The 18,162-nt window shown below is 44.5% G+C and overlaps 1 protein-coding gene across 3 annotated transcripts; it reads right to left on the reverse strand.

Annotated features, from left to right (window-relative positions):
• Positions 1-11: 11 nt before the first annotated feature.
• On the reverse strand, positions 12-17,641 carry LOC123756464 (uncharacterized). Of its 3 annotated transcripts, none has more exons than XM_045739642.2 (3): positions 16,860-17,641; positions 2,928-3,043; positions 12-2,276 (listed from the first exon to the last, which is right to left on the reverse strand). In XM_045739642.2, the coding sequence occupies exons 1-3, from the start codon at positions 17,127-17,129 to the stop codon at positions 2,069-2,071; spliced, it is 594 nt and encodes a 197-aa protein (XP_045595598.1). In that variant the 5' UTR covers positions 17,130-17,641; the 3' UTR covers positions 12-2,068. The 3 variants fall into 3 exon arrangements, with proteins under 3 accessions (XP_045595598.1, XP_045595597.1, XP_045595596.1); XM_045739641.2 differs by lacking the exon at positions 16,860-17,641 and adding an exon at positions 11,391-12,051; XM_045739640.2 differs by lacking the exon at positions 16,860-17,641 and adding an exon at positions 7,333-8,890.
• Positions 17,642-18,162: the final 521 nt, after the last annotated feature.

Consider the following 18,162-nt stretch of genomic DNA (forward strand, 5'->3'; position numbering starts at 1 on the left):
TAAAAAATACAATCATTATGATTTTATTATTTGTTCACAGCTTAATGACATACAAAAAAGGAGTTCCTGTGATTGGTCGAAGCAAGAGGACCCATGATTGGCCTAACACAAGAGCTCCTGTGATTGGTTTAAGCAAGAGGACCCATGATTGGCCTAACACAAGAGCTCCTGTGATTGGTTTAAGCAAGAGGACCCATGATTGGCCTAACACAAGAGCTCCTGTGATTAGTTTAAGCAAGAGGACCCATGATGGGCCTAACACAAGAGCTCCTGTGATTGGTTTAAGCAAGCGGACCCATGATTGGCCTAAAACAAGAGCTCCTGTGATTGGTGGAAACCGATATAAATATATCACAATACCTAAACATTGGACTCGTTACAGTTCGTTCATGGCGATCACCGTCGCCCCTAAATCAACAACAACAGTTCGTTCATTGGTCAGCATCATTTAACTGTGAAGAGTTCACAATAAGAACGTATGAAAATGCTTAACTTTCATAATTGTTTGGTGTACATCACATAAGAGTGTATGGGTGAACTTGTATACATAACATACACTAGTTAGAACCTCTAGTCAAACGTTTGGCAGAATTGGTTTACATTTAAATAAAACAAAAATTTGGTGACATAATACAACAAAAGTAATACATTATCATGCGTTACCAAAATAGCAGGAAATGCGACGTGGAGGTGAAGCAGCTGTGATCAATGAGGAATGGAGAGGCTTCGAGATGCAAATATTGCACATTCTCGATTTTTTTGGGGGGAGGGGGGGATTGTCTTTTTTGTGTTTAAGGCCTATTAACCTTCGAGGGGTTATTAAGGCCACCACAAGAGCTCACTGAGCAATCAGCAATTATATTTTCAGTCCTGAACATGGTCCAGGACTAAAGAAACTATGAGTGTACATGTATACCGTAAAATGAAGTCAACTTTTCGGTACATCTCTATCGTCCTCTTGGACTCTATCGTCCCTTGGACGTCGTATGTAATTTGTTTTAGTTACTGAAGGTGCAAAAGTTCACTAGAGTGTGGCTCCTGGAATCTCAACATTATTGGACCAGAACTGCGGCCGCTGGAGCCAGTAAGTCACGCCTCGGCTTTCACAAATACACATAAATAGATGGTGAGATAATTTCACGTATTCACCATACACAACAGCTTGATTTGCTGGGCAGGCGAGCACCCAGAGTAATCCTCCCTAGTTCCAACACCCGCCCAGGGCTCGGGCGAGCACTCAATAATCCTCCCTAGTTCCAACACTCGTCCAGGGCTGAGGCGAGCACTCAATAATCCTCCCTAGTTCCAACACTCGTCCAGGGCTGAGGCGAGCACTCAATAATCCTCCCTAGTTCCATCACTCGTCCAGAGCTGGAAGTTCACGCCTTTCAGCCCTTGTTATGAAGCCGTAATAGGTGATTAGCGCCGATTCTTCTTTTTATGATAATAGTTATATTTATATTTTCGCTTCTTTGGCGCTTGATGTTCACGTGTGAAGACAATAACACAAGGCACTGGTCTGTGGCATGAATGTGCCAGCTGTGGTGCCAGCTGTGGTGCCAGCTGTGGTGCCAGCTGTGGTGCCAGCTGTGGTGCCAGCGACTACGCACAACAGCGTTCGAGTGCGGGGCATCACACTGGGCACCTACAGGCTCCGTTTATAACAAAAACAAGCCACCACCTCTGTAGTCCAAGTAGAGATGACAAATGATACCTGGAGGATTAACATATCAAAACCCATAACATATTTTGTGCCACAAATGATACTATGGTACGGGATATTTAGGCTACACCGAGTGTCCAGGTCTCATGACATTCTGAAGGATATATTCCGGATAACTGTTGCTGTGGTCTCTCACAGAACTGTACGCCATCTTTATCAGTGTCTATGGCATTGTACCCTCCCAGGAATATTATATGGGCGTAGGGGACGTGGGCGAGACGCGCCTCCTACAAGATGGCCTTAGTCTGTGAGTACCACACGCCACACCACCATGATGCCTGCTAGGAAGCATGCCCAGATATCTGAAAGAGGCAGCAGGACTCCTTCCCAGTGTTGCTTGTAGCGCTAGAGCCAAGGCTCCTGCCGCATACCAATAGTTTCTGTAAAGAACTTGGAGTAAGTCTCTTCTTGTGTACTGGCAAGACTGTTGGACCCTGGGATCCGGATGCCCACCACTTCCTGCACATCGAAGGGGCAAGGATACATTTCCCTGCATGTGCCTGCACCAGCGAAGGTAACGGCCTCTGGGTGGGTCCACGTGTGGTTGGCGTTCCTGTGGAAGGTAACGAGGTTACGATAAGTGTTTTCCTGATCTCTGGCAGCGAAGAGATAGATCTACCACTCATGTTAACACTAACAAGGAGAAGATATTGCAGTAACACCAGATCTTTCCCTCTCAGTCTCAGAAAACACAAGGAAAATTATAGTTGGGGATTATAACTAAGGTGAACAGACAGGTTTATGATTACAGTACAGACAACTGATGAGCAAACCAATGTCTGATAAAATATTGAAGGCATTTAGACAGCAGCACATAAAGAAAGCCTCACTGCCGAGGGAAGGTAAAGCATCACTGGTGTTGGACTTAGTGCTTGCCATGACTAAGCACCAGGTAATTGTGGTGCAATATTCCGGTGAAACAGGATGGCGGCAATGTGGAAACATTAAGTATTCGCAGAGTGAAGTGCGACCTTATTAACACCAGTGACAGCACCTTGGATGAAAGATTAGATTGGAAAAGAGGAAGATGACCAGACCACACACTAGAATGTGAAGGGACGACGACGTTTCGGTCCGTCCTGGACCATTCTCAAGTCGATTGGGTACATCGTCGTCCCATCACCTTCTAGTGTGTGGTCAGGTCAACACGAATCATCATAAATCACCAAGCGAGACCATAACGAGCTCCAGCTGAAGGCCTTACCTGAACCAGGAGGCGAGAAGTTTCTCGAGGAAGAAGTCGTGGTCGCGGTTGGCCCAGGCGTCCACCTCACACACGTACTGCAGCGGACACTCCATCAGGAAGGTCGGCGTCGCCAGCTGGAGACAAACGACAAGTTAAGATTTACAACTCTTACACCCGGTACTCTCTCTCTCACCCGCTAAATATAGACATATAACGCCTTGATATGAACAGGTGTACAACAGAAACCACAATAATCACCAACAGAGCAACAGTAGCAACAGACTCAGTGATCAGGTAAGACACGCGGGAAAAGGGCGAAGGAGGGAGGTCATAGCGGCCCTGAGATATAGGAGTATAACACCTTCAGGCACTCACAACTCAGGGCAGCCCCGGCCCCCCTCTATGAGAGGAAGATCTCACTGCATGCAAAATAAACTAACCGATCCTGAGCCTGTGACAAGCGATCAATCTGTATGCTGTTACCGTCCGCAACATCTCTATAACATATCAAGGCCTAAGCTAATTAGTCGCGAAAAGACTAAAATGTTAACGTCACAGAGGTAATACCGATAAAAAGAGTAGGCTTTAACAACACATTCTGATTCGCTTTCTGTCATATACAGAGGGAGGTATAACACAGCAAGATACTCCGTGCTGCGTTGATGATTCGTCAATATAGGTTCTCCGGTCTCGCAATTACACCTTAATGACCTCATCATACCCGAGCACTCGGATCAGCCTGACTGTGATGGTTTTATGGGTCTCCGGGCTACGAAGACCAAGCCTCACAAACTAGGCAATCACCAGGGAAGGTTGACTACATACAAAACAATCTATAGGGTAGGCTGACCATGGACCATACAATCACCAGGTTAGGCTAAACACAGACCAGACAATCACCAAGGAAAGATATCAAACAGAGCTACGCCTCAAACACTTACTGGCAAACAACACCACGCCTCAAACACTCACTGGCAAACAACACCACGCCTCAAACACTTACTGGCAAACAACACCACGCCTCAAACACTTAGTGGCAAACAACACCACGCCTCAAACACTCACTGGCAAACAAAACCACGCCTCAAACACTCAACTGAAAAACAGTTCCAGCGACAATCAGTGCACTATACCGGAGGACAGTGGCCCCAACAGCACCCTCCATAATATATCGTAAGAAACAATGACTACGTTACATAGGTCTTCCTACATTGTCCCTAAGTGCAATTGTATTTGATAGCATATTAAACGAGATTCGTTATTCGCCCGCAGTAAACAGCGTCCACTGTAGGTTACGCTAGATGTTGTCGTTTAAAGACGCAGCCATGTCTGGGGCTTCGTCAGTATTCGCGGGGGTGGGAGACACCCTGAGTGCATGACCAGCCAGCCAGGTCCTGTGTACACGACCCGCATGCCAGGTCCTTTATACACTAGGCTCACCTACGGCTAGGACACTACAAACAGGTCAGTCTGTCACCGCTAGCACTTAACAAACAGATCAGTGCGTCAGACCAATTCTTACATAGAGAAGTCTACTGAGTTTACTAAATTAATAGGATGATGATATGCGGAAGAGCTCGTAGGCGAGATCGATAGAAAAGAATAGTGCATTGTTTTATTCAGACTATTGTTAATTCAGGATTATAATGAACTCTTCTTGTGGAGATGTGCTTTAGCCGACTCATTGTTCCCATCATGCATTCTGAGGTCAATATGACATGGAATCCACATGAATAAGACTTGGAATCCACAATAGGATTCTATTCGGAGGCCTGGTCGACGATCGGGCCGCGGGGACGCTAAGCCCCGGAAGCACCTCAAGGTAAGGTATAAACCCTCGAAAACAAAACAAATTAAAAAAAAGACGAATAACAAATTTCATGTTTCCGGAGCAAGCAAGGACAACCAACACCTTCACACAGCCCGTCCTCCTAAGCTTTCCCAACTTCAAGAAAGTGTCGTACTAAAATGCCTTTATCCTAATCTACCAGAGGACCCCAAACAGAAAACGGGACAGTATGTCAATTTCGGCACGCGCTACCATTTTCAAGTACGACCATTTTTGGCCTTAGAGTGAACGTCAAAATGTGTCGTGTTATTAGGAGAACGGGTTGACTCACATCAATATTCCGCCGTATCGATACCTAGCCTCAGTTGCGCCACTCCTCTGAGACGTCTACTATAATCTCTACTCTGCTACTCTACGGAATGCTTTCATGGCAATATTTCACGTCTTGTCTAACTTGTTTTTTTAAATAATATGAGCCAATGGTTGTAGTGCTCGATAATGTGATCGTTTTTTTTCTGTGCAGTTATGAGTTTTGAAATGATTTTAAAGTATGGGATTACTTGCAAAGTCTGGTCGTGTGTGTGTGTGTGTGTGTGCCTCTGTAACCCTTTCCACTACCGCCCACAAGATGGGTATGGGGTGCATAATAAATGAACTAAACTAAAGTGTGTGTGTCGAAATTCGGACTATTAATGCCTATCAACCTCTGGAGGGTTATTAAAGCCTATCAACCTCTGAACGGGTGTCAAGGCCTATCAACCTCTGGAGGGTTATTAAGGCCTATCAACCTCTGAAGGGCTATTAAGGCCTATCAACCTCTGGAGGGTTATTAAGGCCTATCAACCTCTGAAGGGCTATTAAGGCCTATCAACCTCTGAAGGGTTATTAAGGCCTGTCAATCTCTGGTGGGTTATTAAGGCCATAACAATAGCCTACTGATTAAGTTTCTCGGTAGTACAAATTAATTCGTTCTCGACTCAATCAGGAATCTCGGGTTCGAATCCCGGGCTGAATTGAAATGGTTGGGTACGTTTCCTTTCACCAAATGCCTCTGTTCTCCTAGCAGTAAAGCTGTCCCCCGGAGTTAGGGCAACTGTTATGTGTTACATCGTAGGAAAGGTCAGTAGTTGGCCTAGAGGGGAGAAAGGGTGGATCTCGATACAAGCCTAACATGTAATTATATACGCAGGCTGCCTGTCCCCGACGAAACGAATCAAGACAAAAATGTTATTCAACCAGGCTGACTCATACGTCAGGCTGCGAGCAGCCGCGTCCAACAGCCTGGTTGATCAGTCCAGCAACCAGGAGGCCTGGTCGACGACCGGGCCACGGGGACGCTAAGCCCCGGAAGCACCTCAGGGTAACCTCAAGGTAGGACAAATGGGGGGGGGGGGGAAGAAACCTTTGACAAGCCGGCGGCTGGCTGTCCTTGTCGATGTCGCTTGAGTGTTAAGTGGCCCTCAGGTAAATTCACTAAAATATTATTTAACCTTCTGGATCTGAATGAGTATACTTTAGCCATGCCTTCACGCAGTTCGTGTTCTTTTTGTTCGAAAACCGCAATGAAAATGAGTCAAGTTTATTATTAACATCTTTATTGACAAAAATTAATTGCAATTTTGCTTAATCTGAGGAATTCCATTAAGTCTTATTAGAGTGAGGATAATAATTCGCTGTCACGCAGGGCAGAGGATCATACACAAGACAATAGGTCTAACCTTGATACGACGTAGATAAAGATTAAGCCACCCAAGAGGTGGCACGGGCATGAATAGCCCGTAAGATACGACGTAGATACGACTACGACAATATAGCCCTTGGAAGGGGTGAGGATAAGATTTTGGGATGGGACGGGGAGGGATGGAATGGTGCCCAACCACTTGGACGGTCGAGGATTGAACGCCGACCTGCATGGAGCGAGACCGTCGCTCTACCGTCCACCCCAAGTGGTTGAGGAAACCATAATTTACAACAGTTACACATGTTAAGATAATAACACTCGAGATAGGCATGAAGGTCGTGTAATACAATATTATCACCCACACTCCGGCAAGCAGTTAGCTATGACGTCATTGGTGTTGCTTAGCACGCTGTTGCGACGTCAAGTTGGGCTCGTGACGTCTCACATCGCCCCTGATTCCCTCCCCAAATGAGGGAGGGAATCAGGGCTTCCCTCCCCTGATTCCCGACACCTGTCAGGGTGTCGTTACTGGAGGACACCAACCAACCATTCTACACGTTCACCATTATAAGTTGCAAAATATATATCGCATTTCTTCATTTATTACCTACAATGTCAAGTTTTTGTTTGCATAACAAAACTATTGAAACTGATGAAGTTGAGATAACACTTGTTTACATAACTTCAGACAATAAAGTAATCCCAATTATCGTCCTGGGATCGCTTCTACTATCCTACACTACGCCGGGTCATCCACCTACGAATCCCTTTGTGTGTATTTTACGTCAATAAACTTATTTCAATTTAAATTTCAATCCACCTACGCCACCTGACCTTAGTGAGGCTGGTGTATATCGTTATTGTATATAGATGAGAGGACCTTACAGAAACAAATACTGAAAGGTAAAAGTAATTAGGTTTCTGAAATTGAGTGGAATGTTGAGGAGACTCACGGTGGCATCAGGTCTGCGCGCCCTGCCCACGAGGCTTCCGTTGGGGTTGTCGAAGCTCAGGTCGATCTCGACTGGCAACACGCCCTTCGTGTACAGTATCACCAACTGCAGGAATACTATGCAACCCAAGACATACTGCATGAAGGATATTTCACCCAGTTGAAGTGCAGCGGTATTGACGGGGGTGACCCCGATATCTTCAAATATAGCCTGGACGAGGGGCAGCCAGGTGCTCCACACCAGCAGCAGCAGCAGCAGCAGTTGCACAGCGCCATACTCCTGCACACGGCCTGCTCTCATTCTAAATCCAGCCAGGTACCCTTCGCCAGGTAACCTTATGTTAAGCCCATAGTACACACGGTAGGCGGCGGGTCATTGCAGGATAGTCTTGGGAATCCTAGCCTAGCCTACCCCGGTGTTCTCCCACACTCCCACCACTGTCGCAACACTTCCGTAAATAGTTGACCCACGCAATCATCTACAAACTTAAAACACTACAATATTTTAGCAACTTAATTGCCAGGCAACAGCAGTTCAGTTCATTGTTCTGTTGGTTTCCTTATTTCAGTTTATGAATTGAACCCATCACGTTCCAGTTGCTGTGAGAGGATATAACACTACGAGAAGGAAGGAGTGTATGGCCACGACTGAGGATGTGATGTGGTGGCCGGCAGTGGTGATGCAAGGCAGGACCCGCCCCTCTATATTCACACTGGGAAGAGCCTGGTACCATTAATCCTCTCAAATGTTTCACTTAACCTTAATCTAGGAATTATAAAGGTTTACTTTTTACTGGTTGATTTTTATATACAAAACGAAAACGACTAAATTATTTAAAACTGACAGGAAATATTTCAGTATGATCGTTGATTGTCATCATTTTTACTGTATAGGGTTTTCATGTAATTAGTAACCAAGTGACATATAGAATACTCAAGTATATTGCGAGAACCTGGCGATTCACCAGCACTTGGTTGTTAGTTTCAGTTTAGTTTATTATCGATCCCATACTTATACGGTGGGTGGTGGAGACGGATCCCATATTCCATTATCGTTCAACTGTTAACATGCCGTGTTCAACTGTTTACATGCCGTGTTTCATTTGTTTATTAAACGTCCCTGACACCCGCCCAGTGGGTAGAGACGGGTTGAGATATGAAGAGCTAGAGGTAACACTGGACAACACAGCAGTCACTGTGGAGGAGCTTAAAAAACACCTGGAGGATCTAGATGCAGCAAAAACAAGAGAACCAGACTAAATAGTCCCCTGGCTACAGAAGGAGGCTGCAGAGGTTCTTTGTCACCCGCTAACTGAGAGTTGTCAATAAAACACTTGAGACAGGACATCTCCCAGAATTTTGGAAAAAAAGGTAAATGTTGTTCCAATATTAAATAAAATGAACAAATAAGAGGCACTAAATTACAGACCAGTGCATTCAGTGTAAAGTGACGGAACACAATCAAGTTGAGTATAGTTAACACCAAGGATAAGCTTCCCGACGGAAGGGCAGCATGGATTTATAAGAGTGGAGTCATTCTTGGCAATCTTGATCTAGTTTTATTACAAGATAATTAAAATGCGACAGAAAAAAAAGAAGTCTGGGTAGCATTTTCTTAAGACATCCAAAAAACATTTGATACTGTTCATCACGGAAAGCTAGTGTACAACCTGGAACAAGCTGGGATTACTGGAACGTCAGAATAGTTAAATTATAATGAAACAAGTACAGCAAGGCTAGTAGGCGGGGGATATTAGATATACTTCCCCATAGTCACTTATAGGTTAGTACTGTTAGGCAAGCACCCATCATGTGGGCGGTGGTGGAAAGTTCACCTGTTGTTGTTGTTGTTAAAGATTCGCTACCTGGAACAAAAAGTTCCAAGCAGCACGGGCTATGGTGAGCCCGTAGTAAGGTAAGGTTTACCCTTCCAATAGGAGAAAAGGACAGGTTGTTTCGAGTGACGGATGGTCACCATTACCACCACCAAAGTACAATAATCAACTTCCAGGATCATTACAGCTGTAACAAGCGCCAATACTCGTTACCAGTGCCGCCCTTGAAGACTGCAGATTTGCTAAGGGGCAAAATATGTTCGATTAACGTTAAATCAATGTAGAATCAATGCTATAAACGGCAAATCAACTGAGAATCAGCGTTAAATCAACTGAGAATCTACGTTAAATCAACTGAGAATCAACGTTAAATCAACTGAGAATCAACGTTATCAATGGTAAAAAAAACTAGAATCAACAGAGAATCAACGTTAAGTCAACGGAGAATCAATGCTATCAATGTTAAATCAACGGAGAATCTTCAGAAACTAAAGTATACTTACTGATTAGCCAGAGGATGATAGGCTTTCAAACAGCACAAAACACTCACACAAAATACACGCTCATTAGGGTTGTGCTATCTCGCCTGTTCCATTATTCAGAACCCAGATTCACGAAGCAGTTACGCAAGCACTTACGAACGTATACAGCTTTCCTCAATCTTTGACGGCTTTGGTTACATTAAGTAAACAGTTTACAAGAATGAAAACTTGCCAATCAACTGTTATTGTTATAAACAGCCTCCTGGTACTTCGGAGCTCATTAACTATTTAAAAGTTGTAAACAAAGCCGCCAAAGATTGAGAAAAGATGTAAAGGTTCGTAAGTGCTGGCGTAACTGCTTCGTGAATCTGGCCAAAGGACCCAAAGGCCTAATTCACAACGTAGCATAAGAGCATTCAGAGAAAAACTTGCCATTTAACTCTGAATACGTATGAGTGTTCACTTCTACCACCCCCTTTCTTTGTTACATATATATATATATATATATATATATATATATATATATATATATATATATATATATATATATATATATATATATATATATATATATATATATTGTACTTAGTAGCCAGAACGCAGTACTCTGCCTACTACGCAAAGCCCGATTTACCTAATAAGCCAAGTTTCTCTGAATTTATATTTTGAATTTTTTTGTGAAATTATAAAGCTATCCATTTCATTATGTATGAGTTCATTTTTTTTTTAATTTGAGTTAAAACTAACGTACATATATTGTAACGCCCAGAGAAAGTACAACCATGCATCACCATGGGAACCTCCTTGGTAAGGTCAGCCTGTAATCTCAGATTCAGCTAGAGTTAATTGAAATATTTCCAGACTACACCCTAGTCAGCTTGTGTAATTATAGATTTGCAAACTATACGAAAATTCAGCGGGAAAAATAAATTCAGAAGACTCGAAATTACTTCAAAAGATCTAGATAGGCTTTTGAAATTGTCAAAATTTTGGGAGGTGCAGTTTAATGCTGACGAATAGTGTTCTGAGGCTAGGTACTGATAATAGTTACTGGATGTATTGAAATTGGGAAATCTGATTGCGAAAAATATCTGAGGAGGGTCATGATTGGAAGGAATTAAAAGCCATAAAATCTATGCATAAATGTTCAACATGAGGCAAATAGGCCATTGGGCTTCATTTCTAGAAGTTAGCAATATAACATCTATGGTTATTTTTATGCTCTATGTTGCTCATGTTAGGCCCTCTTACTGTAGTGGAAAAATTCACTTGAACGCGTCCTGCGAAGGATGACAAAGTTAAACCTAGGAATTAGAATTCTTCCATAAAAATAAATATTGAGAAAGCTTAATTTAAATTCTCTAGAAAGGCGAAAAGTTTGGGGGGTGGGGAGGAGACATGATTGAAGTGTACAAGTATATGAATGGGGATATTGATAGGGAATTACAAAAAAATTACCCTGCAAACAAGAGTCAAACGAATACTGTTGCTCTCTTGAAATGAACAATAAAGTTGCTTTCTTTATTAAACCGAAAAAAATGGGGCTGAATCAGCCCCAATTATTGTGCTGGCGTGTTTCCACGATCCTACACTACGCCCGGTCATCCACCTACGTTACCTGACCTTAGTGAGGCTGGTGTATATCGTTATTGTATATAGATGAGAGGACCTTACAGAAACAAATACTGAAAGGTAAAAGTAATTAGGTTTCTGAAATTGAGTGGAATGTTGAGGAGACTCACGGTGGCATCAGGTCTGCGCGCCCTGCCCACGAGGCTTCCGTTGGGGTTGTCGAAGCTCAGGTCGATCTCCACTGGCAATACGCCCTTCGTGTACAGTATCACCAACTGCAGGAATATTATGCAACCCAAGACATACTGCATGAAGGATATTTCACCCAGTCGAATTGCAGCGGTATTGATGGGGGTGACCCCGATATCTTCAAAGATAGCCTGGACGAGGTTCAGCCAGGTGCTCCACACCAGCAGCAGCAGCACAGCACTTCTCCCCTGCATACTCCAGATACTGCCTGATATCATCTTCCGATCACAAACCCTTCGCCAGGTGAACTTTGTCCACACGAGACAGGCATGGCCTGATTACGCCTGCAGCAGGCTATACAGCATTATCAACCATTTCCCTACACATCCACCACTGATACTCACTCGTGTGAACAGTTGACAAAACATTTTTCACTTGTCAGAATAGTTACAAGATAACACGGAAAGACTGGAGTATTAAACACCAGCAACTTGAATCACTGCTGCCTTATTTTATTGTGTTATTATCACAGCCGTAGATCGAGGTATCGAGGCGCAAGCAAGGTCCTGAGTGGAGCGAGTCCTTGATACTGGGGGAGTGCGCGGTCCGTCGCCCTGGACAGTAGGATCAGCACTGAGGCAGTTGTGGTACGTCCCTACGCCAAGGCAGAGGGAATCAGGACCGTGTTATGCATGCATGCATGTGTTACCGAGCATTGCCAGGGCAACATATTCTAATATGAAACAATATCAGCACGTACCCAAATACTATGTGTCTTGCTGTCTATTGGGAGCATATTGAGTCAGTCGAAGACTACATGAGATGAAGTAAAAAAGCACTCGATGGAGCTATACCAGACTTAGGATGTGGGACCAGATATCACCATGGATTCTATGAGACGTTGAAGCCTCGTGCTGGCCCCTTACTGTGATACATCACGTCACTGGAAACAGAAATGTCACAGAGCTGGAAGACAGCAAATGTAGGGTCTATAAGCAAAAGGTAAACACAGAGGACCTATTAAACTACAGACATGGTTCCTTATTTACATATCATGCAAGGTGATGGGAAAAGATCACAAGAAATCTAGTAGAACATGTGAAGGGACCGTATAACAACCCCCAACATGGTTTCCGGGGTGGCAAATCCTGCCTCACAACCTTGATAAGAGTTCTATGAACGGGCGACTGAGATCAGACAAGACAGAGAAGGGTGGGCGGATTGTATATTCTTGGACTGTCAGAAAGCCTTCGGCACGGTCCACCAAAGTCTAGTGTACATAATGGAGAAACAGACGAGTGTATCAGGGAAGGTTCTCCAGTGGATACAATAAGAAATACCTCTGCAACAAGAAACAATGAGTTAAGGGAAAGGAGAGACGTCAGAATGGCAGAATGTTACCAGTGGCTTACTACAAGGATCAGTTCTGGGGCCGATCCTATTCCTAATCTCTGTGAACGACCGACCAGGGGGGATAGATCCCTTCTTCTCGGTGTTCGCTGATGATGCAAAAATTATGACGATAACTACAATGGGAGACTGCATGAAACTACAAGATGACCTGGAGAAAATGACTTTAAAAGAATACCACCAGCTGCATACAGAAGGTTGGCTGATATAGGAACTGCCTTTAGGAATCTGAACAGCCTTTCAAAATCTTGTACATCGTTTATATCCGACCAACTCTGAAATATGTGACACTAGTGTGAAGTCCTTATGTCGTTAAACACAATTCGAATCTGGCGACATTTCAGAGGTATGTCACCAGACTAGTCCCAGAGCTGAGAGGTATGAGCTACGAGGAAAGATGATTACAGGTGTTAAACCCCTCACATCACTGAAAGAGAGAAGAAACAAGGAAGACATGATTACCACATACAAAATACGTAGGATAATAGACAGGACAGCCAATGAGAGACTTTAACAGAGATAGTACACGAACAAGGGAACACAGGTTGAAAGTACCCAAACATAGCTTTAGATGCAGATACGACTGGAACCTATAAATTAGCTGATTAAGAGTTGAGAGGACCCAAGAGCTGTGGCTTACCTCCCGCAGATGAGTACAGATTGATTGATTGATGAAGATTAAGCCACCCAAAAGGTGCACGGGCATGAATAGCCTGTAAATGGTGGCCCTTTTGAGCCATTACCAGTAACAAGAGCTGATACTGGAGATTGACCAGACCACACACTAGAAAGTGAAGGGACGACGACGTTTCGGTCCGTCCTGGACCATTCTCGTCCCTTCACTTTCTAGTGTGTGGTCTGGTCAACTTACTTTAGCCACGTTATTGTGACTCATCGCCTGGATACTGGAGATCTGTGGAGGTGCGACTGCACCCTGCGTGACGGGAGATGTCTCCCGTGGATGAGTACAGAACTAGGTGAGTACAAGGTATGTATGCGTGGACAAGCTCCTGCCAGCGCGGCTGATCCCGTGATCTGAGCACGACGGCCCAGGGAGCGGCCCGTTACCCCCGGCAGGCCAGGCAGAGAGTAGCAATTAGCATCACCCTTCTCCTTACTTTATTGTTATTGTCCATTGATAAGTAATGCCTCAGGGATTGTAAACAAGCGGCCAGATTCACGAAGCAGTTACGCAAGCACTTACGAACGAGTACATCTTTTCTCAATCTTTGGCGGCTTTGTTTACAATTATTAAACAGTTAATGAGCTCCGAAGCACCAGGAGTCTGTTTATAACAATAACAACAGTTGATTGGGAAGTTTTTCATGCTTGTAAACTATTTAAAAAATGTAACCAAAGCCCTAACAGATTGAGTAAAGATGTACACGTTCGTAAGTACTCGTGTAACTGCTTCGTGAATCTGGCCCCTGATTGCTACGAGAAGGCTACGTAAACGCAACATGTACCTAACACTTGAGTTCCGGTTTACAGTCTGAAACATCAACAAAGATTCAAACTAGAGAGAACAAACTCCTTTGGCCCATCCTTAGGCCATGGGACACAGGCTGTGTCCTATCCTTCAGTTAAGAGATGCTTCACACACAGCACTGAATTGCCCTAAGGGTCGTCGTAATACGCAATTCAACCACAAGGGTTGTTGAGTGATTGATTGATGACTGATAAAGATTAAGCCACCCAAGAGGTGGCACGGGCATGAATAGCCCGTAAGTGGTGGCCCTTTTGAGCCATTACCAGTATCAAGAGATGATACTGGAGATCTGTGGAGATGCGACTGCACCCTGCGTGACGGGAGATGTCTCCCGGACCAAATGGTGACCAAATGGTCTTGTTGAGTGATTGATTGATGAAGATTAAGCCACCCAAAAGGTGGCACGGGCATGAATAGCCCGTAAGTGGTGGCCCTTTCGAGCTATTACCAGTATCAAGAGCTGATACTGGAGATCTGTGGAGGTGCGACTGCACCTGCGTGACGGGAGATGTCTCCTGGACCAAATGGTGACCAAATGGTGTTGTTGAGTGGTGGTGTAGAGAGTTATATGGGTATTAGGGTAGAGGGGAAGGCAGAAGGGGGGGAACAATCAGGGGGAAAGCACCAAGCCATTACACCTATATATATCACTTTGAAGGGATTAGGATAAGGAATAGGGGTGGGACGGGGGGACGGAATGAAGCCCAGTCACTTGGACGGTTCGGGCATTGAACCATCCACAGATCTCCAGTATCAGCTACTGGTACTGGTAATAGCTCCAGAGAGCTTCCACTTACGGACTATTCATGCCCGTGCCACCCTCAGGGTAGCTTAATCTTCATCAATTAATCAATCAGGGGATTGAACGCCGACCTGCATGAAGCGAGACCGTAGCTCTATCGTCCAGCCCAAGTGGCTATATAGGCGGGGTGGGTGGGGGTGGGGGGGGGGGCAGAGTTTAGAGGCGGTGTTAGGGTATTGAGTAGTTTAAGGGAGGAGTGGAATAGATGTGAGGAGGCCTTGGAGAAGGGAGGGAGGGGGGGTGTGGGGAAGGAAGAGGCTTCAGCGAAGTTCAGGGATAAGGGGCCTGTCACTGAACTCAGAGGTCATCTAAATTTCGACAGGAACTTTCTCCCAGACATCCACTAATATCCTCTTGAACTTGAATATCCTATGGCACTGACAAGCTTTTCCCTCATCCACATTCCATTTTCAAAGTAATTTTAGTTTAGAGTTTTAATGTTACATTCAAAGAAAAAAGATGGAAACTTCCTAACTAGTTTTACACATGTGGGAGAACACACTAACGTGATGCATCAAATGAACAAATCCACAAGGGCCGTGACGAGGATAATAGCTACTATGTCGTAGCTCAGTCGATTAAGGCAGTGTCTGGGATGCTCCCGGACGCAGGTTCGAATCCTCGTCATGGCCCTTGTGGATTTGTTCATGTGGGGGAATATAACTATAGCTACACAAGGAAATCACAATATATAGTAGGGGTGAAAACCACCATAAAGACCCCCCATCCATCGCCAGATCTCTAGTATGAGCTATTGATACAGTTAATGGCTCCAAAGACCCTCTACTCACGGGCTCACCATAGCCCGTGCTACTGGAACTTCTTGTTCTGATTGTTCTGAATAGCTGAATCTAAAACAACAACAACAAAATCTCAATAGCTTGATTGTGATTTCAAACAATCACTATGAGAAAATATGGTGGTCCAGGCGGGTGTCTGGGAACCCCAGAACATTGGTTCTATACCCGTCCATCTCCAAAGATTTTCTCCTGATCATAGATGTCATTTTCGTGATCCCTTCTTTAGTGCAATGTAATTATGTAAACCTGTTTTATATCTTGTCCTTTATCTCTTGTCCTTCGTCTCTTGTCCCTTATCGCGTCCCTTATCTCTTGTCCATTATATCGTCGTTTATCTCTTGTCCCTTATCTCTCGTCCTTTATTTCTTCCCCCTTATCACTTGTCCTTTATCTCTTGCATATTATTATGTGTTCACTCCGAATGTAAACATTTGTTATTTTACTCTTCAGTTTAGATTTGACAACTTTATTCACAAGTGGTTTATACAAACCGTCACAGATGTGGCTGTGTGGCGAATATCGTATTATTCAATTATATTAGACTATTTTCCAACTGGACGCTGAAAGTATTCGATTGAGCCAGAAATCGTGACAAGGGATTTAAATTAAGCAAACATAGTTTAGAAAGATGGTATCCCTTAGGTTGGTATCATCGACCACTGGTGTACGGTATGGTGCAAGCCAATACCTTGCAAACAGTTCACATTACGTTAAACAAAATCACGAGTACAAATTCTTTGGTGTAAACAGGACCTTCCTTTGACAGGCTGAACCTACGCAAGAACAGTATAATGAACACCGCTGCAGTTATCTTAAGTTTTTGATCGATTTCAAGTAACAACAAATTATGGCACCGCTCTCGTGGCCCGACACCCTGGAAACCACTGTAGCCACGCCTCTAATGACGCTCTAATTACATATTACAGTGATGATGAAGAGAATTACTCACGGTTGTACCACCTCTTGGCCGTCGCCTCCTGGTGAGACCCGCGTTGGTGAAGCCGAGGTCCACCTCGATAGGCAGCACGCCCACGGAGTACAGTACCACAATCTCGATGAAGATGAGACAGCCCAAGACGAACTGCAGGAACGACAGCTCTCCCAATTCGAAGCCGTTGGTGTTGGTGGGGTCAACTTCGACCTCCTCTACCACAGCCTGGACTACAGCCAACCAGGTGGTGGACACTAACAGCACAACCACACCTCTCTTGACCTGCATAATGGCCGCCCTCGTCTTGCAATCACTGACAATGTGAAGACAGTAGTTCCAACAGTCTGTGACTATCCTATCACATCGGGTTCCTGAAGCACCCCACGCCAACCACCGAGAAGTATATAAACAGTTAACCAGCAAATTGATTCACTCGTTGTTTGAGGGTCCCCACGGACATTAATTTAAGGGCTGATAGATGTTAATCTTCTTGTTTGAGGAGCTGCTCACTTGAGACAGTTAAGCAAGTTCCAGCTGTGTCTGGGTACAAGTGACAGGATGAACAACCCAGCGGGTTTTCTTCCTATTCGGGAGTGTTGTACATGCTGCTATGGCAGTGTGTCCACTCACAACATGAGTGGCGCTGCCCAATAAACTCGCCCCTCGGGGCAAAATTTAAATTTAACCGAACACCTCAAGTATCGGGCATGAAGCGATGATGTTAGTGCTTGGGTGGAGGACACGCAGGTCACCCGGTGAGTGAGAGTAGAGGGACTGGCTGTGGCGTGGGCGTGAAGACCACTGAAGGAGCCGCAAGGCACGACTCTCCCCACCCAAGGGGGGTGGAAGGCCATTTTGGGCAGGCCAGCGCCACTCGTCTACGTTCAAACTTATCCTTATGCACGTATACTCTAACACTAACACAACCAGACTTAATGCTCAGCAATATAGTAAATCAACGAACTATTTGGAGACAAAATATCGTATTTCTAAGTGTTGGAAACCTTGATCTTCTCGTCAATGACGAAACAAAACAAAATGAGGTCAAACCGGCTGAGAATATATTTATATGTATTAGAGCGGCCGAGACACTCGCCTTATCGGCTCTACAAACAATTACCCATTTTAAACTATCAAAATTATATAAAATATTTCTTTATAAAGTGGATAGTCAAGACTATTACTAACACGAACACCAGCCACGGCCCAGGGGAGGGAGGGGACACGGCACATACTGAGATGTTCTGGAGAATGTACACGAAAATAAAGACTTGTCACTACTTGACCGTGTTCCAGGAGGGGGGGGGGGGGTCTAGGGGGG

This window comes from Procambarus clarkii, chromosome 25, assembly GCF_040958095.1.
Source record: "Procambarus clarkii isolate CNS0578487 chromosome 25, FALCON_Pclarkii_2.0, whole genome shotgun sequence".
Taxonomy (NCBI): Eukaryota; Metazoa; Arthropoda; class Malacostraca; order Decapoda; family Cambaridae; genus Procambarus; species Procambarus clarkii.

Coding starts and splice junctions, on each gene's coding strand:
- LOC123756464 (XM_045739640.2), bottom strand. CDS start 7,632: ATGAGAGCAGGCCGTGTGCAGGAGTATGGCGCTGTGCAACTGCTGCTG. Junction 3,044..7,332: donor CGCGCAGACCTGATGCCACC/GTGAGTCTCCTC, acceptor GTTTGTCTCCAG/CTGGCGACGCCGACCTTCCT. Junction 2,277..2,927: donor CTTCTCGCCTCCTGGTTCAG/GTAAGGCCTTCA, acceptor TACCTTCCACAG/GAACGCCAACCACACGTGGA.